Below are 25,082 nucleotides of genomic sequence, written 5' to 3'. Positions count from 1 at the left end.
CAGACACAGAGCAGGGCTCACCTCTGCCAGGCCCTAAGTGATTTGTGCAAGTGACTGTTGAATGCAAGTGGGAGTGCAAGAAGCGGACACAGAATAGAGCAAAACGGAGCAAATGGTTGTTGAACTACAGATAGCGATTGCAAAGTTGATTATTGATGGCTTAGTGGAATTTGGATGGTGCAGAATGTGCAAGGAAAGATTGATAAGTTGACAGAAACGTGCAAAATAGTTGTTTTGCAGTGAGTGCGCAAGCACTGACTTAAATGGCACACAGTGGCTGTATAGGAGGGGAAGCTGGAAGAATAGTGAAGAGTAGTTGATAACATGGCCCCAGGGAGTATTCAGTGACTCTTGCAGTGGGTGCAACAAGACTGTTGAATAGCACACAGTGGGTGTGTGAGAATAGAAAATTTGATGGTGAGCATGGGAGGAGCAATTGTTAAATGCTGCAAGAGTGTGCTGGAGTGGAAGTGGGATGCACATGCATAGATTGGCTGTTGAACTGCACATGGCGAGTGTGTAAACACTGAATGGCAGAGGTGTGCAAAGTGTGAAGTCAAATGGAAATGACAGTTATTGGCTTTTGAATTGCACAGTGAGTGGGCAAGGAGACACTGGTCAATATCATAAGAAGTGGGCACTGGATGAAGCAGAGTGACCAGTGAATACGCGGGGAGTGATTACAATGGTGCATTTTATGTGCCAGTGTGGTCAGGTCATGGTGCACAGTTGTTTGGCTAAATGCCAGTGTCTGGATGTTGCTGTGAACTCAACAGACTTTAAGCAGATTACCTTCCATAATGTGGGTGGGCCTTATCGAATCAGTTGAAGATCTTAAGAGCAAAGGACCTAGGTTTCCCAAAGAAGCACTTCTGCCTCTAGACTGCAACACAGAAACCATGCCTGAGTTTCCAGCCTTTAGACTCAAGACCGCAAGGTCAACTCTTCCCTGGGTCTCCATCCTATCCTGCAGATTTAACAATCAACAGCCCTTAACACCTCTCTTTCTACACATACCCTATTAGTTCCATTTCTCTGGAGAATCCTGAAACTCTGACTATTGGGTGTAATATAGGTGTGCAAGAAGTGGAAACTGGATAGTACATACAAGTGTAAAGAGTCTGCGATGACAAAAAATTCTGGACAGGGCAGAATGAGTGCACAAAGAGTCGTTGTTGAATCAAACACTGTTTGCAAAGTGACTTTAGATGGCAGATAGTGGGTGTTCAATGAGTTGAAGTAGTATGGTGCAGAACAGGTGTATGAAGTGTGGAAGAGGCCCAGGTTCCAGCTGGCCTTTGGGGCCCTACCTGGCCTGCAGGGAGACCTTGGGCAAGGCCCTCTCCCTCACTGGGTATGCAGCTGCTAGGGTTGGCTTAGTCTCTGAAGGGGAAAGGTGGTGCTGTAGCAAGCAGGAGGGGGATGAACTCACTGGTGCTTTGCCTTGCCCTACTGGCAGCAGGGCCCAAGCGGCACGTCAGTGATGTACCTATGACACTTGGGGGGCTTGCATGAAGGACAGCACACGAGGCCTAGAGCCCTGACCAACAGACATCTTTGGCTCAGGATCCTGCTGGGGAGGAGGTGGGCACAGGTGGTTCTAGTGTGGGATAGAGACACAGGCCTTTGGTCTTGGGGCTGCCTTGGGGCCCAGACCCTCCCACTGATGGTCTTGCTCCAGTGGGAGATGTGTGGGCTCATGCAGGGATGTGGTGCTACTGCAGAGGGGGCCCTGCCAGACGAGCCAGCTGCCCTGCACTGCTGAGGATAGGAGGCCTGTCAGCTTGGATGCTGGCCTTTGCTGAGGGAAGGCTGGGGGGTGGGGGAGAAGAAAACCTAGCCACATGCCACCCCCACTCCTGAGTCCCCAGCACATTTCCAGCCTCCTTGCTGTGGGTCCAAATGACCAACACCTCCCCATGCACCCCCCCTCACCGGATCCAGTTCCCAGTCCTGGCTGGGCCTCACGAGGACAAGGAGCCTGGACCCTCTGGACAGGCATCGGGGCCCCAGGGATGCCAAGAGACAGCCAGGACATATCAGACCCCAAAGAGCAGGAACTGTGCCTGGGACGCCGAGGTGACAGTTCAACAGGGAGGTGACACATCCCAGGCCACAAAGGAGGACAGAGCTTTATTTCCAGAAGGGACCCTTGCACAGGGTGACTGCCTTCCACACTGGTGCCTCCAGGGTCCCCCAAGGATGTGCTGCACCCGATCCTTGCAGCATGCACTAAAGGGATGTGATGGTGGCCACAGCCTCCTCCAGCTGCTGTAGGAGCTCCTCTGGCCGTGGTGAGAATGCACTGGTGTCCACTCTCTGGAAGTCAGGGTGGGCCACGACGGACTCCAGCACCTCAGCTATGCGGCAAATGTCAAAAGCGGCCTGCTGGGGGCCCAGCCTGGTGCCCTTGCCGCCCTCCACCTTGCCAGGACCCATCCCCTTCGCCAGGAGGAGAAGCCTCCTTTCAGCAACGACCTTGAGGAAGTGATAAAATTCCTCGAAATTAATCCCGGAGCAGGACTTCATGATGACCTGGGCCAGAAAGAACAACCAGTGAGCTGCTGCTCACTCACAGCTCTAGGCAAGCTCTGCTGACCCTGCATCGAGTCTAGGCTACAAAGGGCCCTGAGACACAGTCCAGTCCTCGAGGATGGAGACACCTGGGGGCCAGCCAGTGATCAAATGGGTCTGAGTCCTGCAGCCTGAAAGCCCCAGAACCCTCACTCCAATAGGTAGGCCTGGTTGCCACCAGGCCCCCAAGACTACAGATCTGACCTTAGAGACCACACCCTCCCTTAAGACTGCAGGCTGTCCTGGGGCTTTTCCATACCCTCCCCACACTGATGCCCTGGGCCAGGTGAGCACCCTCTTGCCCTTGACTGTGGTCCTGGTTCAGGTGAGCCCCCTACCAATCCTCCCACTATAGATAGCCCTGGTGAGCCTCATCCTGTGCCCCCCTCCTGCTCAGACCAGTTGTCCCACCTGGCAGTGGTGGTGCCAGTCGGGCATGCTGTCCCTCCACTCAATGATCTCCTGCTGCACAGCACAGAGCTCCTGCTGCAGGAAGTGCCACATGTTGGCCAGGTTACAGCCGTTGACCCAGTTGTGGTTGATGGAGATGGTGTCCTCCTGGAAGGGGTAGGGCACAGGCTGTCCCCGTGAGCCCACAGGGGGCACCATCCCCTCCCCGTCCTGGGGTCCTCTCAGCTTTCCTCCGCTGGGAGGAGCTGCTTCCATCTCCCAATGGGAGCCAGCAGAGAAGAGGGAGCTGGGATCATTTGAATCCACAATTAGCCCAGAATGGGGCTCCGTAAGGGCTGGGACACCACAGTGTGTGGACCCCTTGCCCACTGTTGCCCAGGGAAGCAACATGGGAAGGAGGGAAAGAGGCTGGGGGCCCTCAGCAGTGCTGCGTGCAGGGAACCAATATAGCCACATGCAGTACCAGCCTTGCCCATGGCCTGCCCCATCCCATACCCAGGCTCTCCCAGAGGGACAGCCTGCCCACTCTATGGGATCAGGGCGGGTGGGCTCAGCCCTCTCTCTGCAGGAACGCATTTAGGAAGGTGCCGAGGGCAAGAAGAGCTGCTGAGCAGGCCAAGGGGGCACAGGTGAACGGGGGTAAGAGTCAGCTCAGTGGAGCCCTGTGGCCTGTCTCCCTGACCCATGTGGGCCACAGCACATGGGGTAGGGCGTGCCCAGCATACCAGGTTGTGGACTTGATGGTGCCACCCACTGGGCACAAACACCATCTCGCCTGCCTCCTGTGTGACCTCCAGTGGTGGGCTACAGTGATCTCGCATGGGGTGTAGGCGGCTATCCAGGAGTGTGGGGGAGGTCACGTCGTAGGGCAGGCTACCGTGGCAATCCCGCAGGGCTTCTTCTTGCCCCGGTGGGAAGAAGAACCACTTTTTCCTCCCGCAGATGTTGACGGACCAGCTGAAGGAGCGGAAAATGTCAGCATGGAATGGCGACCTGTGCGAGAGCTTCTGTTGGTGCTGTGTGGCTTGGATGTGGGCTTTGCTTCTTCTGAGTAGACTGGCCAGGCTCAGTGGTCCCCAGCTCTCACGCCTGGCCTGTGAGCCAGGTGGGAGGGCCAAGCCTCCCCCACCCCAGAACATCACACAGGAGGTGCACGAGCTCTTTCCACAGAGGAAAGAGGTAAGTGGGCTTAGAAATGCCAGACCTGGCAGCCGACTCCATTACGTGGCTAACAGGAATCTCTGAGAGGCTCTGGGCAAGAGCTGACACACCAGCAGGAAGGTTCAGGAGAGTGACCAGGGACGGGGTGTAGGATGGTGGGTGGGAGCAGACAGGCGGTTACCAGGTGCCGGTGGGCCCCATGTAGATGAAGCGGTAGTCATCCACGTCCAGGGCATCCCAGTACTCGTTGAGCCAGTCAGATGAGAAGTATATGGGCAGGGTGAACACGTCCTCCGCCGAGGAGTCCCTTTAGAAAGTGGCATGAAGCTACAGAAGTGGCTACAAGCCAACCTCCCGGCACCCACGTCCTGAGTGCATGAAATATCATGAGAGCTTTGAAATTATGTGAATGACCCCTGACCTGCCTTCTGGAGTCAGCACCAACCACCAGAAGTGGGGCCACCTCAGACCACCCAGCCATAGACCAGCCACCAGATGACCACAGCCCCAAGTAGCCCTAGCTGATCCCTGCCCAAGTGACTGAACCAGAGTTGTAAGCAGATGAAATGGCTTTGGGGGTGCTGTGACACAGCCTAGACAACTTGTACAGGCAGTGACCTAGATGTTCCTGGCCACTCCCACACCCATTGCAGGATATCAGCTTCGGGCTGAGCTGGGGTTTAAATGCATCATCTGCATCATGCTGGTTTCCCGAATTTGGGGGCCTCCTCCACTTTTTTAACCACACCAGTGACCTTGATTCTGCCGAGAAGATTCAAAGCCACAGGCCCAGGCGTGAGGACAGCCCAGGTACGCGGAGGTCCTTTTCAACCCCTCACTTCCCTGGATCCATCCCCACAACCCAACCAATGGGCTCCCAAACAGAGGAGCATTCTAAACCAGCCCAAGGGAGAGTGCAGTTCTACCAACAACATGGTCACACAACACTCTCAGTCAGAGCCCATGACAGGGGAGAGCCTTAGTAGTACCAAACCACCAGTAGTTCCCCAAAACACCATGCAGGTCCCTCCACTGCCATGCCTTTGTACAGTAACAGACTCCTGCTTATCGTTCAAAACCCTGCTCAGATATCACCTCCCCTGTGGCTACCCCTGCGTGCCTGATCCAGGCCTTCCTTTGTTCTTTTTATTTTTGGGTTGCCAAGGAAAACGCAAGACACTTCCTCAAGACTGAATTTCAAATAAACAGTGAACAAGTTTCTAGGATAAGTATGGCCCTTGTAATACCTGGGACATACTTATACCCAAAAAACTACTCGTTGCTTATCTGAAGCACAAATTCACAGTGCACGAGTGTCTGAATCTATGAGTCCATCTGTGCTGTTGGAATATGAGTCCGTGAAGTCTAGGACCAGAGTCTGGTAGCATCTTAGTGACTGTCTGCCGGGCCAGGTCTCTCTGACAAGTAAGAAGCTGTGTGGCAGACAGTACCAAGGGCAAACTTTGAGCAGGATGCTCGTGCCCTTCATGTACTCTTGGATTGCTCTTGGGAATCACAAGGGCCTGAATTTTTTTTTTTTTTTTTTGAGTCTTAGTTCCTGCATCAGCAAAACAAGAATTCCACTGTTCACTCATTCATTAAATGAGCACCTGATCTGTGCCAGGGCCCTGTGCTAGATGATGGGGGTCTGACTAGGACCTCCTCTCTGCTTGTGAAAAGCACACCCCTGGCAGGGGAAATGGCTACAAAACCTAAGGACCACCTCAGAGAGTGGGAAGGCCAGCAGAAGGGGTGGGGCTGCCTTCAAGAGCGAGGCGTTTCTCAGAGCACATCCTTTGAGCTCCCCAGGTGGAAGAAGCATATGGTGAGTGGCAACAGATCTCAGAAGGCCTTGTTAAAGAGTTGGCATTGCTTGTTAGTGATGGAGATTTTAAATGGGTGGGGCACAGTCCTGCTTGAAAGCTCACTTGGACTTTAGCAGTGGGGTGCAGGACTTGAGGCGGGGCAGCTAGTCTGGAGACTGGCAACAGCCAAGGTGGATGATAACAGGCCTGACTTGGAGAAGTAGGTCTGGACAGGGGAGGCTGGTCCCAGGGGCATCTGAGAGAACAGGCAAAGGCTGGATGCTGCCAGTTAGATGGAGGTGAAGCTGACAAGCATGGTTCTGGGCAAATGTGACAAAGAAGAGGTGGGTAACCATAGCCCATCTGTGCCTCTGCCAGGCCCACATTCCTCATAGCAACCAAGCCTGTGCAGGCATGGTGAGATGGCCATGATTGGAGGGAATGACACTTCCAACCAGGCCGAGGAAAGTGGGTTAAATTCCGAACTGGGGAAAAGATGAGTTCCTCCGTGTGCAGCCAGGGCTCACTCAGAACTGAAAAGCAGTGCTGTGGCCAGTGCTCCAGGCTCCTTTACCTGCACAGATGCCAGTCTTTGAGATAGAGACAGCCCCGTGAAGAGGAGTAGTTTCCCTGAATGTACTCTTTCCAGTAGCTGATGTAGTCCCTGAGGGTCATGTGTTCTTTGGGGTTGGAGTTGTATTCCCGGACCCCACAATTTGCAACAGGTACAACCACGTCTCCTGAAAGGAAAGGGTCAGGGACAAGACTTTTCTGAGTCCTCCAGCCTGTCAATCCTCCCTGACCCTGTCTGCCCTCCAACTCATTGTTACACCGTCTCCAGGTGAATTCTTCTGGGGAGTGACTCATGCCTTGCCTCCCTCAAGCCCTCTGTGGCTGTCCTCATTTGCGCCCTCCCTCACAGTCCGACCTAAGAGTCTAGTCCTGTGTTTGCACTCCATGCTGTTCTTGCCCGGGGCACTCGCGCTCAGTCCTTACCATAGTTCTGAAGCAGATAATCGAAGTTGGGCTTTCCGCTGGGTGTCACCCAGAGCCTCCTGCTGCCCCAGCCCTCGGTGAAGGCGCTGGAGAAAACACAGGGTAAGTTAGGGAGCAGGTAACCCTTGAAAAAGTCGGCGTAGGAAAAGGAGTCCGGCTTCTCGATGAAGTCCACGCGGTCCAGTTTCGGGCAGACCCTGCGGGGGAGACACCCCTCAAGGCCTCGGAAGTGACTCTCGGCGAACACGCGCGCCTCCCTGTCCATCCCGGGCCAGGTTCGCCGTCCCTGGCGTGCGGGGTGCGTGGGGTGGGAGTCTGCCGGGGGGGATCTGGAGGGCTGCCGGGAACAGGGCGGGGCTCGGGGGGGTGTCGGAGGACCTGCAGGGCACAAGGAGGGCTGCGGGGCGGTCACAGAGGCTGCGCGGAGTCGGAGGAGCTGCTGGGGACGGAGTGCTCCTGGAGGCCCAGAATCCGGCTTCCGGATTCCCACTTCTCTGCTCTTTAAACAGGGAGGTGAAAAAGGAAGTATTTGTTAAACCTGCTTCCGGAGTACACGCTCTGAGCACCCGCGCCTCACAGCCCCGCGCCGGCCAGAGCGAAAGCGGCGAGGTACAGACACTCATAGGCCGCGGTCGTCCCGGAGCACTCGAGCGGAACCTAGAGCCCGCGGTCTAAGTTCCTGGCCGAGCCTGAAACACGGCGAGCCAGTTCTTGGGCGCATGCTCGCTGCATTCTACGGCCCTCACCCGGCACAAGCACAGGAGCGGCCCACAGCACAGTCCTCCCAGCTCCGGGTTCCCCCGCCCCCCGCGGCTTCAGAGACTGTTGAACGGTGTCGGCCCCCAGTCTTGTCGACTTCGCGCCTCCCCCGCGACTCAGGTAAGGCGTGTCTCCAGTCTGCAGCTGGGCCTATGCTCTTCCGTCAGGGTCCCTCCTAACGCTACCGCCGAAGTGAGGACTCCTCCTCTTTCCAATGCTCCAAGGACTACGGAAGGTGGTGGGATGTGGGCTGGGCTACCAGAGAGGCACAAGGGCCAAAGGTAGTGTCCTGAGGGATGCTGGGTGTCTAAGGGGATGCTGGGGACCTGGAGGGGATGCTGGGGGACTAGGGCGATGATGGAGGCCTAGGGGGCTGATGGGGACTTGGAAGGAATACTGTAACTTGCCGGTGATGGTGGGACCTGGTGGGGATGCTGGGAGACTAGGGAGGTTCTGAGGGCCTAGGGCGATGCTGGGGACCCGGAGGAAATGCTGTGGACCCGGAGGAAATGCTGTGGACTAGGAGAGGATGGTGGGACCTGAAGGGCATGGTGGGGACCTGGAGGCATGCTGGGGAACTAGGGCAATGGTGGGGACCCGGAGGGGATGCTGGGGGAATAGGGTGGGTCTGAAGTGAAGGTGTGGGGGCATCAAGGGTGGGGATATGAGGCTGTGCCCACCAGCAGACCTGAAATGGGGGACATCAAAGAGGAACTTGGGTGGGGGTGACACGTCAGGGTCTCAGCATGTTGGAGAAATAGATGTCCTTCCTACCCATATCAATATGGAAAGGAAGAAAACAGTTTCATTACTGTATGAGCAGATTACATGCATGTAAGGCATCTTCAAGAGAGTACAGAGCTGGGCAGAACGTCACACATTTTATACACAAGGAAGTAGAAGAATGAACTGTTAAGACCTCTCTCATCTCCTTGAGGGAAAAATAGATGCACCAGTGTAGTCTGCAGCTGATGAGTGACTCCTGCCTCAGTTCTGGAGGTCCGTGTTTACTGCTCTGAGTCAGCAGGTGGTGACTGTGCCCTGTAAAATCTGAACACTGAGTTTGTTTCATTCCTGACTAAAGGAAACACTCAAAGGGCAGGGAAGGGGCAACTTCTTCCCCTTTGTTAAACAGTGAAGATGTAATCTTGTTTATTTACCCTTATAGATGGCATAAGTGAGATTCTGGGGATATGAGGGCTCTGAGCTGTGGAGCGGGGCTTGAGGGGGGACTCTTTCCAAGGGGTATGAAGCTTATGCAGAAGGTGAACAGCGAGGACCAGAAGTGGGGAAAGGCAGAGAAGGGGAGGACTAGGAAAAAGTGAGTTAGGGAGAGTCTGAAGTCCAGGTATAGGAGGGGTCTAAAGTGGGAGCTGAGAACATGGGCAAGATGTTGGAGTGGAGAGTTCGTTGCAAGCAGAGCAGTGTGAGGGGTTGTGTGATTCTGTGTGCACTGTGCTCCCTTCCCAGTCTGTCTCATTGTACCTCACATGGTCAAGCTGTGGAATTCTTCATTGGGCCAGTGTTGGGCAGAAAGTTAGAATGCACTGGGAAGTTAAAATGGAGAAAAAGAGTCACCCTTAATTCCATCCAGAGATGAGCAGTTTTTGTTTCTTGATATAGAGTTATCCTTCCAGGCATGCACTCATACATTCATTTTTTTTCTCTTTGTCCCTCCCTGTACACACACACACACACACACACACACACACACACGCACACACAAAGACACAGTCTCTCTTTCTATTTTATATGTATGTAGCTTATATATATAAGCTTTTGCTGCTTTTAACTTTTTTAAAAAGATTAACATGTCAATTTCTTGCCACATATTGACCAGATGTTTCTTAATTATTTGGTTTTAGTTGTGGTGAGTGCAGATCATGGAAGGCAAATAGAAAAAGTGTGGGAAGCAGAATGTTCATAATTGTCTAAAGAACTGGGAAATATGGCTCAAAGTTTGCCTCACAGGGGAAATATGAAATTCAGATAGACATTGCCTGGGAAGAATCCCAGGATTCTAGCTTCTGAAGCTCTGTGGTTGAGACTAAGTTTCATAAGAAAGGGGACGCTTTAGGCCAGCAGGTCCACATGCTCCCCAGGATTGTTGGGGCAACTGAACCAGTAACTCAGGGTAGGAAAGAAGGTCTCCTTTCTTGACCATTTGCCCTGGGCCAGGCATTTTGTCCTGTATTTCCCCTAGTTCACATGATGGCTCGCTGGTGTTGACAGTATTATCACAACTGTACGCATGAGGCCCTGACATAACTAGTGAGAACAGGGGACTGGAACACAGGTCTGTGTCCCTCCAAGGCCACTAGACGGCAGCCCTGGCATCACCTGGGAACTGGTGGGAAATGCACATTCTTGGGCCCCACCCAGACCTGACTCAGAATCTGGGAGCAGGGTACTGCTCTAAGCCTTGTCACATCTCAGTGACACACCCCACAGAGGGCCAGAAAAAAAATGGCAGAAGTGGAGTTTAAAAGTTAGCATTTTGTAGGAGATGCAGTGGGAATAACATAAAATCCTAGTTGTCTGCTCTGAGAGGTTAGAAAGATAGCACATACCATGTGAATAGGCTATGTTATTGCAATGAAACGAACACCCACAAACCCCCGGTTGAAAGTGAGAGCCTCCGAGGAGCAGGAGGTGAAGGTAATGGAAAAGACTGGCCACTGGTGCCTGGAGACACTGCTCCCAGTGTTCTGACTCTAAGCCTTCTTGTGGTCAGGAGTTATTGGAAGGTGTATAAAATGTTGCTTAGTCTGTTACTTTGGAAATTAACTAAAAATAGGATGTTTACTTGATACTGAGTCTACTCCAGGACACAGGTCTGATGGAAGTGCTAAGAGAGATCCATTATACTAATTGCAGTGTGTTAATTAGTTCAGTCCCTGTGACCATTCATTTATTCCCCAGGAGCATCACTGTGTGGATTAGTCTCAAAGACTCGTGAGGTACCTTGCAATGACCTCTTCTCCCTAATTCAGCAGGCATGTTTTTTTTCCCTGGAAGATGTGGGTTCCAGTTTACAGCAGGTGAGGACCAAATAAGGACTCTGTGAACTTAGCATAGAGTGAAGACCTAGTTCAGCAGATAGATGGAAGAAAACTGTCCACAGTGGACACAGTTAATGTTTTCACATCATATGATTTGTGGTTCACTCAACACGTATTTATTGGGTTCCTATGATGCACCAGCATTGTGCACAAGGCACCCTCCTTGTAATGTTTGCCTTCTCCATTGTCTTGACTGAGTTGGTCAACAGGTAAGCACATTCACAGGCTTTTTGGAATTATGGTGAGTACTGTGGTTGGTGAGTGCTGTGGTTGGTGAAGGGGCAAGGATGCCACTGGAGCTGAGACCTGGAGAGTGAGGTAGAGTTGGCCGTTCAGAGTCCCAGGAGCAGCAGGTGGGGAGCCTGAGACAGGAACAGAGCAGAGCAGAGAGAGGGTACGGGCTGGTCGGTGAGGCTGTAGTTAGTAAAGCCTACATGACTTGGGTGGCGACTTTGGACTTTACTCGAGGTACATGGGGAAGGGTTTCAGCAGAAGAATGATATTTTCTAATTTTGTTTTATGACTGTCACATTGGCTGCTGGCTAGAGAACAGGTAGTGGGAGGCAGAGTGAAACAAGGAGGTCAGGTGGGAAGTTGTCCAGGAGGGTAATGACAGTGTTGCATAGTCGTGTGGCTGTGGGGATGGGGGGCGGTGCAGACGGCAGATGTGAGATACAACTGCCAAAACTTGCTGACAGATTGAGAGGGATGAGGAAGAGGGGATCCAGGAGAACTCACCTGGCAGTGCCTTCACTGAAATGCAGGAGCAGAAGGAGGGGCTTGCTAAATTGCAGATGCCTGTTAGATGGTCATGTGGAGATGCCCAGGCAATACTCAAGTCTCAGAGAGTCTGGGCTGGAGAGGAAAGTTTGGCAGGCCAGGCAACAGTTGGAAGGTGATATTTAATGCTGTGAAACTGTGTTGACTCACTTAGAGAGTATTGATTAAGAGGACCAAGGTTGTGACCTGGTCATTCCAGCATTTAGCAGTCAGGTGGAAGAGGAAGAATCAGCAGAGGAGACTGAAGACAGGCCCCAGGGGGCGGGAGACCAGGGGAGCATGGTATCTGGGAAACCAAGACATGATGTGTCTCAGGAGATGGGCAGGTGTGTTGGACAGAGGTTAGAACAGATGTGGGCATTGGATTTGGCCACCTGGAGGCCTGGACAGAGAAGTGTCAGCGAGTGGCGGGGACAGGAGCCTGTCTGGAGGGGGAGATTCCTGGCTGGTGGCTGGGGGGCAAGCACAGGGAAGCATTTGGAGTCTCTTGGAGGAGCAGTAAGTGGAGAGGACTGCGGGGATGTGGGGAGGGTATCTGTTTTAAGATGGTCTTAGAGTGTGAGTGTAAACTGATGAGATGATCTAGGACGGGTTGGTAAACTATGGCCCGTGGGCCAAGTCTGGCTGCCACCTGTTTTATAAGTGAAGTTTTATTGGAACAGCCACACCCCTTTGTTTCTGTATTGTCGCTGGCTGCTTCTACTCTACAATGGCAGAATAGTTTAAGGGAGACCATGTGCTCACAAAGCCTAAAATATTTACTACCTGGCCCTTAGGGGAAAAAAAGCATGCCCTTTCCTAGTGTCGAAGGGATGGAGACCAGACTAGAATCTGGTCTTTGAGGGAGGGAGCGGGGACACTGCTTCCCGCAAACTGTGCATGGAGACCAGAGGAAAGGCAGGACACCCAGGAACAGGTGTGGTATCAGAGTCCTCAGCTGAGGGAGAGGGAGGGTGTGGGTGGGGTCATTCTAATGCACACGGGAATGTTGTTCTCACTTTGGCCCTTCCACTTAATCCTCATTTATTTTGGTCTGTTGGGAAAGCTGCCATGGAAATCTGTGGTAGGAAAAGTTGTGGCCACAGGTTTTTCCTTTTGCTTTTTCCTTGGTATTTGTCAAACCTGAGTACTTTTCTCATATTTCTTGTATTAGTACAATCATGAGAAGTGTTTTCGTTCTTCTCTTAAATTTTCTTTCCTCTAACTTTTCTCTCTTTTTGAATTTTAGAATAATTTAGAGCTGATATTGTCCTTAGGTCTTTTAGTTATTTTCATGGTTAAACAGAGGCCCACAAGATGAAATAGCTTTTCCACAGTCATAAAGTTTGTGGCAGAGCTGGAGTTGGAACTACAGCATGGTTCCTTGGATGCTGCAATGCCAGACTCAGTAATTCTTTGGGGAATTTGTGCATAATCTCACTCAGTGCTTAGGGAATACCTCTCAGAGTACACACTCAGGAATGACAGCTCGGGTCAGGCAATTGTTAGTATAAATTCAATTTTCATGCTAAATCAAAGTCTCAAAGTATGGGGAATAGCGGTAAACAAGATATGGCCCCTCCTCGACTCTCTTGGGGGTGGTTTATGGCAGACAGGGGGTGGCCAAGTGGCAGGAGGCTCTTTTCAGCCAGGAGGACCAGAGTCTAGCTGGTTTCAGGGGCTGACCTGAGCTGTGAGCACATTGCAGTGACTGAGGCCAGAGGTACCTTGCCTCTGACATTTGTTTTGGACGTGGAAACACTGAAAACCATGGTTGATGGGGTTAGTAGTCCCTGATGCTGAGAGTAAAAACTTTTCTATTATTCACATCTGAATAACTGCCGAGTGGCCTCATGGCAGGACAGTGCTAGCAGGTTGTGCCGGTGGCTCGCCGGGGACCTCACAGCTCATGGGGGACTGTAGGTGTGTCAGTCATAAAAGCTGAAGGTCTACAAACCCTTGCTTCCCTGTCCTGTGAGAAGCCCTAGTCCAGCGACACTCTGTAGTCTGTTTTATGTCTGTTTCAGAGTGCTCAGGTGAGTGTCCTTCTTACTAGGGAGAAGGGTCTGATGAAGACACTTTGGCTTTACAGTTCCTTTTGTCCAGAGTGAACCACTGTTAAAGGGGAAAGGCACCCTCCCAGCTGCTCTGCCCCACGCAGGGAGCTTCCACACAGTCCCACTGTGTGCAGGGAGCTCACACATAAAGCCCCTAAAGAAGACACCAGTCTTCTGTACAGGAGGTCAGGAGTTTTAAACACCAGAGATCTTCGTTAGCGTTCCAGTGACATAAGAGCATGGGTTTCCTGGATCCTTTACAGAGCCCTGCTGAGTTGGGAGTATGAGATTGTTTGTGTTGAGTATTGTGTAGTGTTGAGATTCCCCTTGGTCTGGCATTCATCATCATGTTGCCTAAGAAGATGGATTCTTGGGTTTGTGTCTCCTTGGGGAAGTTTCTGACCCCATAAGCCTCAGGCTCCTCTGTGACTCAGAATGGTCATTCCTACTGACGCACGAGAAGGTGGCACCAGACCTGAGAGTGGAAAGTCTCTGCTTCTTCCTGCTCCAGCCCTGCTACATTCTTCAAGTAGGAGGCTTGCCTTCCTTATAGTCTTAATCTGCAGTAGTCTCTTCTAGAATGTTCTTTACCACTTACTGTTTTTGCAGTTCAGTGCAAGTATCTGCAGTCTAATTGTTGCTTATCTTTAACTGTATATGTTCTGTCTCCTTACCCCTGTACCCTCTGGTCCCTGCACTGTATTGTATCTCCTTAAATATGTAGGTCCTAAGGCTATTGCTTTTTCAGAATTGACACTCAGAGAAAACACTTGAAGATGCTAATACTCCTGAAAGAGTATTAGCCAAGCTATCAGTGGACTTTTAGAGCTTCTGCCATGATAGAGTTGTGCTCATTCATTTGTTGAATGAAGTGAGTTGGAGATGATCTCTGTGGTCCCTCCAGCCCTGACATCATTTTGTCGTGATGACAAAATTCTCATGCTTAATATGGCAGGTTTCTTTTAGGTTTGTCCTAATTTCAGGTATTAGTAATTAGCAGAGCTGGTAGACTGGACTGATTTGTAGTACTGAGTAACAGGGGTTGATTGGCACATACGCATATCTGGGAAGTTTGGGTCAGCCCTTGCTACTGTGATTAAGAGAAGTTCTAGAGTGTACTTGGGAAGTACTTCAATCTGATTAACATAGGAGTTAAATTTATTTCTCTTATAATGGAATGAAGTTGTTTGGCACTTTAATTTTGTGTACACTAGGCACATTCTTCCTTCTTTCTTTCTCCTCTTTTTCACTGTCATGTTTGTTTTTGTGGCCAGGTGCTGTCTATAGCCAACTCTGATCAGGTGGTGAAAACTAATGAGACCAAATAACAGATTCTGAGTATGGTGATGTTTTAGCAGTCGTTAAAGAAATGGAATCAAGAGTAGACTCTTCACATTCCTATTAGATGAGCTGAGTTAGTTCTGTAGATACTTTGTAGTATTCACAATGATTGTAATAACACCTATAGCATATATTAGGTGCCAAGTACTCTTCTAAGCACCTTTCACATTATCAGTTCAGTTAAGCCTTACAGCTGCAGTGTGGGATAGGTACAATTATTATCCCATTGACAGATCAGGAAGTGGAGGCAGCGGGGCTGAGTAGCCAGGGGTCACACACAGATGAGTGGGAATACCTGCCATTGTCCATATGAAAGGTTTGTGCTGTAGTCTTCCAGCTGTGCTGCTACCTAAGGCAGTGATTTCAGATGTTTTTGAAATTGTAATGCCCAGCTGAAATTTAGTTTTGGTATATCTTTCATATGTACATTTATTATTAATTTTTAATAAAATTTTATATTATTACTAAATAGTAAATCCTTCATTGAAGTATTAATGAAGAAAAGTGAACAAATCATAAGAACCAAAAATGCACAAATCTTGAATTATCAGAAAATTAATACACCCAGGGCAAGAAATAGAACATTACCAGCACCACAGAGTCAAGGCCTCCTTTCTCCCCAGTTATAACCACCATTCTGACTCCTGTTTCTGAACTTTTCATGTACTTATTTTTAAAATGAATTAAAGTTTGGGGAAAGATTTAATTCCGATAAGTCAAATAAAAACATCCTAGGGTGTTATGAATCGATAGAGTCGATTTGTAGAGTTTGCTTCCTAAATATTTAGCTTAATAGAGATTCTCATATGAAGAACCCATACCCAAAGTAGAATGATCTTTGTGTTGCACATCACTGTTGGGGATTGTGAAGGGTCTGAGACTTTATTGCGGGTTGAAGAGTGAGCCTGCCATAGTTTTGTAGATGTGGCAGAAGAGAGGAGGCCCTCTGTCAGAAAGGGCCTGTTATGCATGGCACAGCAGGATTCATGTGTGCATCTGTTCCCCTTGCCCCCTACATTCTGAGGGCACAGGTGGATGCTGCATATACCATGGGTTTGTGTCACAGCTTATGAGGGGGCTGCTAGCAAATCTGCCCAACACTTGCCTCCAAGGGGACACTGACCTATTATCCTGGTCAGGAAACAGATCTTCTTTCAACCAGGAGGGAGACACTGTCCACAGTTACAAGGAAGATAGCCTGGGACAGTTTTTGGTACATAAAATTTTATGTCAGTTTTTGACATAAAATGTGGAGAAGCACTGTGAAGAATTGCCTCCATAATGTCCATACCTTGTATGCGCTGTATTTAATTAAGCCGTAGGATGAGACCAACCTGAGCATTGACCTCAGCTATGCTGAGAGTCACAGATGGACAGATACCATAAACCACGAGTGTCTGTTCCATTTATTCAGTCACAAAGTGTTTCCTGAGTTAGGATTATGAATAAAATATGGTCATTGCCCTTTGAGAGCTTGCAGTCAAATAACAAGTGGTCATCCTACCATTTAACAGGTACAGTAAGTGTGCGTAAGTTCCATACAGCCCCACAAGGGAGAGAGAGGGTGGGAGAGGCCGAGGGCTGGATGGGGCCTCTCTTACTGTGGAAAGAAAATTGCAGTGGCAGTGGGGGAGTATTTTGGAGTACCAAAGGCAGGAGACCAATTAGACTGCCACTGTAGTCCACTTAAGACTTCCTTACATTCCATATCATGCCTACAACCCTATGAGCTTTGGGGTTTTGTTTACATTAACATATTTCATATTTGATGATACATTGCCTAATCTCAAATCACTTTGTTTCTTCATAATTAGGAATCTCAATTCAATTCAGGTTCTTCAGGTGCAGGTACTGCCTTTTTCTTTTGCTGTCCAGGCTTGTGCTGCTTGATGTGGCGTCTAGTACAGTAATTACATTGAAGAGTCTGAGTCTTTAGAATATAACTCAATGAGGAAGTTTATAGAATTCCAGTGGACTCTAAGCTCCATGAACCAAGGACTATGTCATTGTTGTTTCTTTTGTACTTGCAGCCCAGCGTGGCATGGTGGGGGCTTAAAACTTGTTAACCAAATGCAGAGAATCCTTGTACCATTCTGTAAAAGTCCACACGTTTCAACATTTTTAGGGATAATATTATGTCTTCTCCTGTTTTTATAAGTGAAATCATGTCATAATTAAACTTGTGTGTGTGTGCACACGTGCGCGTGCGTGCGTGCAAGAGAGAACGAGGATTTGAGGAAGGAAGGAAGGAAGGAAAGAAAGAAGGAAAGAAGGAGGAGAAAGGAAAGAAGAAACGCCATATTACAGGTGGACCTCTAATTGGAAGAGCATTGGACTAGGCATTACCCTGCCTAGTTCTAGCCATGTTAATATCATGAACTTGTGGTTTGACCTTGTACAAAGTCCTCATCTTTTCTTGGCCTTATATTCTTTATCTGTACAATGAGAAGGTTGGACTAAGTGTTCTACAAGGGTTGTTTCAAATCTGTCATTCATGACTTTAAAATGCATCCACAGGGAATTCCATGGCAGTCCAGTGGTTAGGACTCCACACTCTCACTGCCGAGGGCCTGGGTTCAGTCCCTGGTCGGGGAACTAAGATCACACAAGCCGTGCAGCATGTCAAAAAAAAAAAAATGCATTGATAAGTGCAAATGGTGAATAGTACACCTTTGTTATGTATAACTATATATAAAATATATACATATAATTAAATAATTATGTAGAACCCTATAAAATTAGTTGGGATTACAAGAATGGAAAAGGTTGTCTGTAAGATTATTTTCTATATGAAACTAAGTAAATTTATAAAAATTTCAAAAGGAGAATGTTAGTTTGGAAACTTGTAGAGTGTGTAGTTGATAGGGGTCATCACAGCTGATGGTGTTCCTATGAAGAATCCTTGGGTGGTCTTTTCCAGTGATTTTCTTCTTTTGGTCACATCAGCTGTGGACCCTGGTCCCAATGTGGGTGCTCTGGTGAGTGAAGAGCCCCTGGGGACCTTGATGCTTTGGGTCAAGCACAAGTCTGGCCCCAGCCCTTACCTCTCTGCTGAGTAGGGCAAGGTCTTCATCCTGCCTATCACAGGTGGTGTGAGAGTCCTTGCTAGGTGAGGACTTGGCCATGTGCTGGAGTCTCCAGTGTGCTTGGAATCCAGACCATATCCTTGCTGTCAGTGTCCTAGTATCTCTAGTCCAAGTGTGATGTCCTATTTTAGGCTCATCTATCCACTAATTTGTCCCCCTCTCCTTCAGAGGCAGAGTGACCTTGGCCGTAGTACAAACCGACCTAGGAACCAGATGAGCAGAGACATCTGCGTCCACACCTGGCCATGCTCCTATTATTTAGAACTTGAGAAGCAATGGGTCCCTGGAAAACTTTCATTAACTTCTCTCTCACTAAAATTTATGACTGATAAAACTAGAGAAATTCTTGTCAACTTTCCTCTTTCTAGTATAGTTGAGATCAAGAAAGAAGCTTCTTATTTTATCTTCAGTTCTATTACCATCCTGGAAAAGGACCACAACAAGCACTGGTTCAGTTCCTTGCAGCCTAGTCGAAATGTCGTTTTCAGCATCATCGAGCATTTCTGGAGAGAGATGCTGTTGTCCCAGTCAGGAGCTGCTGTTGAGGAATCATCCTCCCCCATGACCAAGGGGAAGGAGTTGACTGGTCTGATGGCCTGTACCCAGAAGCGTCTGGAAGACACAGCCAGAGTCCTTCACCATCAGGGCGAGCAGCTTGACAGTATCTCGAGAGGCCTGGACAAGATGGAATCTGACCTGGATGTGGCTGACAGGTAAACAAACACTGTAATCATAACCTGACCTTTGGATGGCTGAGGTATGGTATCTTTTCTATCATCCCGTATTTATTACACATTCAGCCTTCTGAAAACACATGCTGTGCCCCTGTTGTGGACAGTTACACTGGGCTGACTGCTGTGGGCGTGCAAGTAATGAGGGCCAGCGTTTGCTAAGTGTGCAGTATGTGCCAAGGACAATTTTAAGTGTTGAAGGGGGATTACCTCACTGAATCAGCAGACAAGTCAAGAAGAGTGTGTTGTTCTTCGTTTTACCCATGGGGAAACTGAGGCTGAGAGGCCGGGTAATTTGTTCAAGATCACACACACTAAGTTCGTTAGCGTAGTTTATCTTAATTTCTTTTCCATAGTTGTAGAGCAGCAAGGTTTGAGCCAAAGCATTTTGGCTTCAGAATCTGCCATCTTAGCCACTGCACTAGCCACTCTCAAACCTTCAGTCTTGGGGGCCACTCCACCCACCTTAAAAACTGAGGACCCAAAGAACTTTTGTTGATGTGGGCTATATATACCGATATGTACCATATTTTTTTAAAACTAAGAAATTAAATAATTATTTATTTAAAAAGTACAATGATAAATCCATGACCTAGTAACATAAATAACATTTTTTTAATGAAAAATAACTTTTATAAAGCAAAACGTGTAGTGAGAAGAGTGGCACTGTTTGAGATTTTTGTACCTCTCTTTAAAGTAAAGCTTAGCAGAAAACAGCTGGATTCTCATGCCTGCTTCTGCAGTCAGTCTGCTGTGATTATCACAGGTCACATGGTCTCTGGAAACTCCACTCTACACTCATGAGAGAATGAGAGTAAAAAGCCAAATAGCCAAATAGTGTTGTGGTATTGTATGAGGTGACTTTGACCTCCCAGACTCCTTTGGGGGGTCTCAAAGACCACACTTTGAGAAGCGCTGCACTGACTATAAGACATATAAGGTAAGTCAGGGATCTTAGAGTCTAGTAGGAATAACCTCTCCCCCATGTCTGGAATGGTTGCTTGAGAGCTCAGGGTGAGGTGGCAGCCTCTCAGTGATGGGCCCTGAGTGTGGGCCCCCTGTCTCAGACCAGGGCTGCATGGCTGCTGTTTGTGAGACCCCTTGCCTCTGAGTGACCCCACTCCGCAGTTACGACCTGTTGCTATTTCTAAGCACTATGTGGTTAAGGGCATCGTGCTAGAGCTACAGGGAACAGGGCCCTGCATCTTATTCTTAGAGGGGGTGCTTATGGTGGTTGAGATGTAAGATCACCAGACCTTTGTGAGTTTTCCTCATGGGAACATGGCTAGACATTTTTCCACCCTCCCTTGCAGTTTGGGGTTTATATGACTGAGTTGTGGCAGAAGTGATGTAGGTCACTTGCAGGCCTAGTCTCTAAAAGCCCTGCTACCCAATCTCTAGTACTGTCTTCCCCTTTACCTGCTGGAATCCTCCAGGACTCGAAGGCCCTAGGACAGAAACATTAGTTAGACAGAGTTTAGGGCCTCAAATGGCTTCCCAGAGCAGAACGCTGACCCCAGCCCTCAATTGGACTACAGTGTGAACAGGAAATAATCCTCTATTGGGGCTAGGCCCTTAAGATTTCGGGAGTTGTTATAGCAGTCAGCCCTCGCAGAATAACACAACATTCCTGTAGGAAATTGAGACACCTATTAAATATCTTCAATACATAACAGGACATAGAGACCAGAGATTTAGAAGAATGTTCATTTGCACTGGAAATCAAAGAAATGCACACTAAAATAATGGAAATCTAGGTTTTAATGATCAAATTAGTAACAATTAAAAGTAAGAATACACAATACCAACTGAGGATAGTGAATAAGCATTTTCATACACTGCTTATTAGGAATGACAATTGGTATAATCCTTTTGGAGAACAATTGGGTGGTTTGTAAATCTTCTTTTGACAAACAACAAAGTGAAAGGATGAACCTGAGGCTGGGAGAAAGTATTTGTGATACCTACCCATATCCCAACAAAGGATTAATACCCAGCTAGTTAAAGGCAAAATGAGAAAAAGGCAATTCAGCAGAAAAGTTAGTAAAGGCCGTTGACTGGAGTTTAGGCTAAGAAGCTACTATAACAGAGATCCAAAAATATTGTGGTTGAAATAAGCTAGACCTCCATATAATGATCCAGAGGAAGGTAGTTGTCCCAGGCAGACAGAAAGCTCTGCTTTAGGCCTTCACCTCTGGCTGCATGTTGGCTAGAAGGTCTCCTGTCTTATCACATGGCACCATCACTACATCAAAAGTTGCTGGTATCACTCATTCGCAGCCAATAGGAAAGGGGAACAAAGAGGGAGGCCAGGGAACACAGGCTTGTCTTTAAGAAGGTGACCCCAAAGTTGCACATATTACTTCTGCTCATATCCTACTGGTAGGACTTAATCTCATAGTTACACCGAGGAACAAAGAAGCGGGGTAGCTGTGAGAGATTACTCAGGTATTCCATTATGGAAGGAAGAACAGGAAAATGGATACTAGGCATCATTAGTTGTCTCTGCCACAGTGTCTCACAAATGAGAAATCCCAAAAGACCAATGAAAAGGGAGTTTAGCATCCCTAGTGATTAGGGAAGGGTAAATTAAACCAACACATGTATTAGTTGGGTAGCACCAGCTGTTGGTTAAGATGTGGGGTGATAAGAACTCTAATGTTTTTGTCAATAATATGAAATGGTTCAGCCACTTAGGAGAGCAGTTGTCAATACCTAGTGAAGCCAGAGGTGCACAGACCCCATGACTGTGACCTTGCTCTTTCAGATGTGTATCTTAGGGAACATTGGCACTTGTGCACAGCATGTGTGGACATGAACTTTCATTAAAGGATTGTGGATGGAAGCGAGCGATTGCAGTCAGTTGCTTCTCAAGGGGGATTGGGTATATAAGCTATGTTTTAGTCACAAAATAGACTAATTCTTTCATGGTAACTGTTATATGTTAGATCTATACATATCAGCTTGAATAAATCCCAAAGCAGTATTAAAGAAACAAAGCAAGTTGCAGAGATGTGTACAGCAGGATACCATTTATAAGGCTTTTTTTTTTTTTTTGCGGTACGCGGGCCTCTCACTTTTGTGGCCTCTCCCGTTGCGGAGCACAGGCTCCAGGCTCAGCAGCCATGGCTCACGGGCCCAGCCGCTCCGCGGCATGTGGGATCTTCCCGGACCGGGGCACGAACCCGTGTCCCCTGCATCGGCAGGTGGACTCTCAACCACTGCGCCACCAGGGAAGCCCTATAAGGTTTTTTTTTTTAATATGCCAAATAATACTATAGGAAAAACATTGAGTTAAAATATGAAAACCTGAACAGGAAGGGTGCATGCAGGGCACCATACTGTGTAGCTCTGTGGTTAGTTATCCAGAGAGCAGCTGATTGGTGTTCCTGGAGTGGTCTTGGGGTTCACGATGCTCTTTGGCGTGGGTCCTTTCAAGCCGATTGTGGTAGGCCCTCAGTGAGCTCTCTAATTGGTCCATCAGAGCTGGGGAAATTTCCTGTATTATTTCTTTGATAATTTTTCCCCCTCAGTTTTTAAAATGTGGAACTTCTCCTTTTTTGTTATCTGACTTCCTGAACTGATCTTCTAATATTGTTCTCATTTTTTTCTCCTCATCCTTTTGTTCTGCTTTTATTTCTTGAATTTTATCTTCCTACCTTCTACTTCTGTTATCATGTTTGTAATTTCCAAGACTTATTTTTGTTTTCCAATGTTCCTTTTGAACAGCAGCCTATTATTGTTTCATGGACGCCCTATTCTCTTATCTCTTGGGTTGTTATGGATAGCCTTGTCTTAGTGTGTTATGTCTTGTATGGGAAGGCCTGGGTGGACTGTGAAATTTTTGGTTCTGCTGAAAAGGGCTGTGGTCACAGTGTTTGAGAGCAGTGCTCTGTGGTCTGAGAATATCTGGTCTCTCTTCCCATGACAGTCCTAGATTTATGCAGTTACAGTGTTTTCAGTAGTCTTCACAAAATGTGGTCTCTTCTCTTTCTCTCTCTCTCTCTCTCTGTTTCTCTGTCCCTCCTTCCATCTCTGTCTCCCTTTCTATCTCCCTGGCCCCCTCCCTCTTTCTCTTTCTGTACTGAAGGGTGAGTTTTATGAATTCTAAGGTTTTTGGAATCTCTAATCTGATTAGATTTAAAGCGACTAATAACTCTTATTTCAAGTGGTATAGAAGGCACTGATGATGTGGCAATGGTGATATGTAAAATAATCATCATGGGATACTCGTAATCAAATATTTTAAAAAGGCTCTGAGTGACCATGTATTTGATACCTAATAACATTTTTGTCAAGCTAATGAGTAATGAGATTGGCTGGCTGCTCTAACTTTACTGGACAAAGTGTGGAAAGGAAAGGATGAGTTCAGAGTGCCCAATAATGACTGAACATTTCTATATCTGCCTTGAAAGAAAACCTTAGGTCCCGTAGCTGCAGCACTGAGATTTCTGAAATTCAGATCCGGAGTGTCATCCTGTGAGTGACTAAATTACAATGTAAATTGAAATCTCAACTTTGCATGGTGTCTGCTGTTAAACTGAGGGTATTGATAGGGGAGAAATGGGATCCTGAAAACTGGAATGTAGACATATGGGAAGATCCTGATGAAACTGAGAAAATAGAACCCCTAAATTCTGATGAGTCTTCTTTGCCAGTAGAAGCAGCCCTTCCTCCCCTATCTGAGGTGATTAACCACACTTTGCCTGAGGAAGCTGTAATGGCCTCCCCTGAGATAATTGCTTTGCAAGACGGTGCAGATTTCTTTCAAGACCCACCCCCACCACCCCTCTTTGCTTCCAGGTATATTGTTAGAGTTAAGTCTCAGCACAGCCCAGAAGATGAGGCATAAAGTGTGGCCCATGAAGAGGTGCACTGCACTCTGAAAGAACTGCATGATTTTTCCAATTTATACAGACAGAAATGCTGTGGGAATGGATATCTTGGGTGTGGGGTGATGGTGAGAGGAATATGAAGTTGGATGGGGCTGACTTTACTGAAATGGACCCACTAAGCAGAGATCCTGGATTTGGTACCATGGCTCGAGGAGTTAGAAGGGCTCTAACAGTTTGGTTGGTTGGCTGAGATGTGGACTAAAAGGTGGCTTACTCTAAATGGAGTCTGAAATGTCAGAACTGCCTTGGTATACTCCAGGGGAAGGATCCAAGACTGAGGAAGATTGGAATGGTAGAATAGATTTATTATGTGAGATCTCCTCACCCATCCTGGCAGGGTCCAAGAAGACACACTTTTTACCATGACGGTGAGAAATAAATTTTTAAGGGGAGCCCCAGCATCCTTGAGCTGTGTGGTTGCTCTTCTCTGTAGGCCAGAAATTACAGTGGGAAGTGGCTGGGATCTGAGCTGGGAAGCCACTGAGCTGGGATCCTTAAATGCAGCAGGGATAATTGGATCCTGGGGTGGCAGGGCTAAGTGGTAGCACTTAATCACCAAAGACAGTTGGGGTTGGTTACCATAATGGACAGCAGAGTCAAAGCAGCAATCAGAATAGTCTGACTCCCAGAGACCTATGGCATTAGCTAGTTGGTCATGTGCCCCTAGAAGAGAAATAGTTGGGCAGTCTGCTCAATTCTTACTTGATCTGTTAAGCAGAAGAGTTCTAGGTCATGTGAACAAGCATCTAACCTGAATTAAAAAAAAAGAAGTCACGGCTCCTTAATTGATTTCTAGATTTGACCCGGTTTACACACCCAGAACACCTTGAATGACGGGGAACGTGGGTCCCCTTGTGGAAGGACCTCAGTATGCTACCAAATTTTGTACTGTTAATCTTTCTCCCAGCCTTTCCCAGAGAGACATATGGCATTTTACCAGGGTGACTGTGCATTGGGGAAAAGGAAATCAGATTTTTCAGGGACTACTGGACACTGGCTCCAAACTGACACTGATTCTAGGAGACCCAAAACATCACTGTGGCTCACCTAGGGGCTTATGGAGGTCGTGATCAGTAGAGTTTTAGCTCAGGTTCATCTCACAGTGAGATGGCCCCTGAATCCATCCTATGGTAATTTTTCCTAGTTCTGGAATAGACATACTCAGTAACTGGCAGAATCCCCACACTGGTTCCCTGACCTCTGGAATGAGAGAGATTCTGGTGGGAAAGACCAAGTAAAAGTCACTAGAACTGCTTCTACCTAGAAAAATAGTATACCAAAAGCAATTTTGCATTCCTGGAGGGATTATAGAGATTAGTACCACCTTCAAGGACTTGAAGGATGCATGGATAGTGAGTCCTACCCCATCTCCATTCAGCTCACCTATTTGTGCAGAAAAAAGATGGATCTTTCAGGACAGTGGATTATCTTAAACTTAAACAGGT

The 25,082-nt window shown here is 48.1% G+C and overlaps 2 protein-coding genes across 5 annotated transcripts in view; one reads left to right on the top strand and one right to left on the bottom strand.

Annotated features, from left to right (window-relative positions):
• Positions 1-2,170: 2,170 nt before the first annotated feature.
• On the bottom strand, positions 2,171-7,423 carry JMJD4 (jumonji domain containing 4). Its single transcript, XM_082836685.1, has 6 exons — positions 6,948-7,423; positions 6,526-6,691; positions 4,328-4,453; positions 3,711-3,978; positions 2,986-3,132; positions 2,171-2,535 (listed from the first exon to the last, which is right to left on the bottom strand). The coding sequence occupies exons 1-6, from the start codon at positions 7,210-7,212 to the stop codon at positions 2,233-2,235; spliced, it is 1,275 nt and encodes a 424-aa protein (XP_082692811.1). The 5' UTR covers positions 7,213-7,423; the 3' UTR covers positions 2,171-2,232.
• Positions 7,424-7,736: 313 nt separating this feature from the next.
• Positions 7,737-25,082, top strand: part of SNAP47 (synaptosome associated protein 47) — a 58,998-nt gene continuing 41,652 nt past the window's right edge. For 2 of the 4 annotated variants that reach the window (XM_082836679.1, XM_082836677.1), the window contains exon 1: positions 17,996-18,724. In XM_082836679.1, coding sequence (XP_082692805.1) covers positions 18,129-18,724 — 596 coding nt within the window. In that variant the 5' untranslated portion in view covers positions 17,996-18,128. Of the gene's footprint in view, positions 7,827-17,995; positions 18,725-25,082 lie in introns of those variants that run through there. The other 2 variants (XM_082836678.1, XM_082836680.1) reach the window with 2 other exon arrangements.

The sequence above is a fragment of the Leucopleurus acutus genome (assembly GCF_964270905.1).
Source record: "Leucopleurus acutus genome assembly, chromosome: 3".
NCBI lineage: Eukaryota > Metazoa > Chordata > Mammalia > Artiodactyla > Delphinidae > Leucopleurus > Leucopleurus acutus.
This window is presented reverse-complemented; position numbering and strand designations above follow the sequence as displayed.

What these genes read in the sequence shown, in the direction of transcription:
- JMJD4 (XM_082836685.1), bottom strand. Translation starts at nt 7,212, where the DNA reads ATGGACAGGGAGGCGCGCGTGTTCGCCGAGAGTCACTTCCGAGGCCTT. An exon ending in ATGGGGCCCACCGGCACCTG is followed by an intron (nt 3,979 to 4,327) that starts GTAACCGCCTGT and finishes GCTCTCGCACAG; the next exon opens with GTCGCCATTCCATGCTGACA. An exon ending in ACTGGCACCACCACTGCCAG is followed by an intron (nt 2,536 to 2,985) that starts GTGGGACAACTG and finishes TTTCTGGCCCAG; the next exon opens with GTCATCATGAAGTCCTGCTC.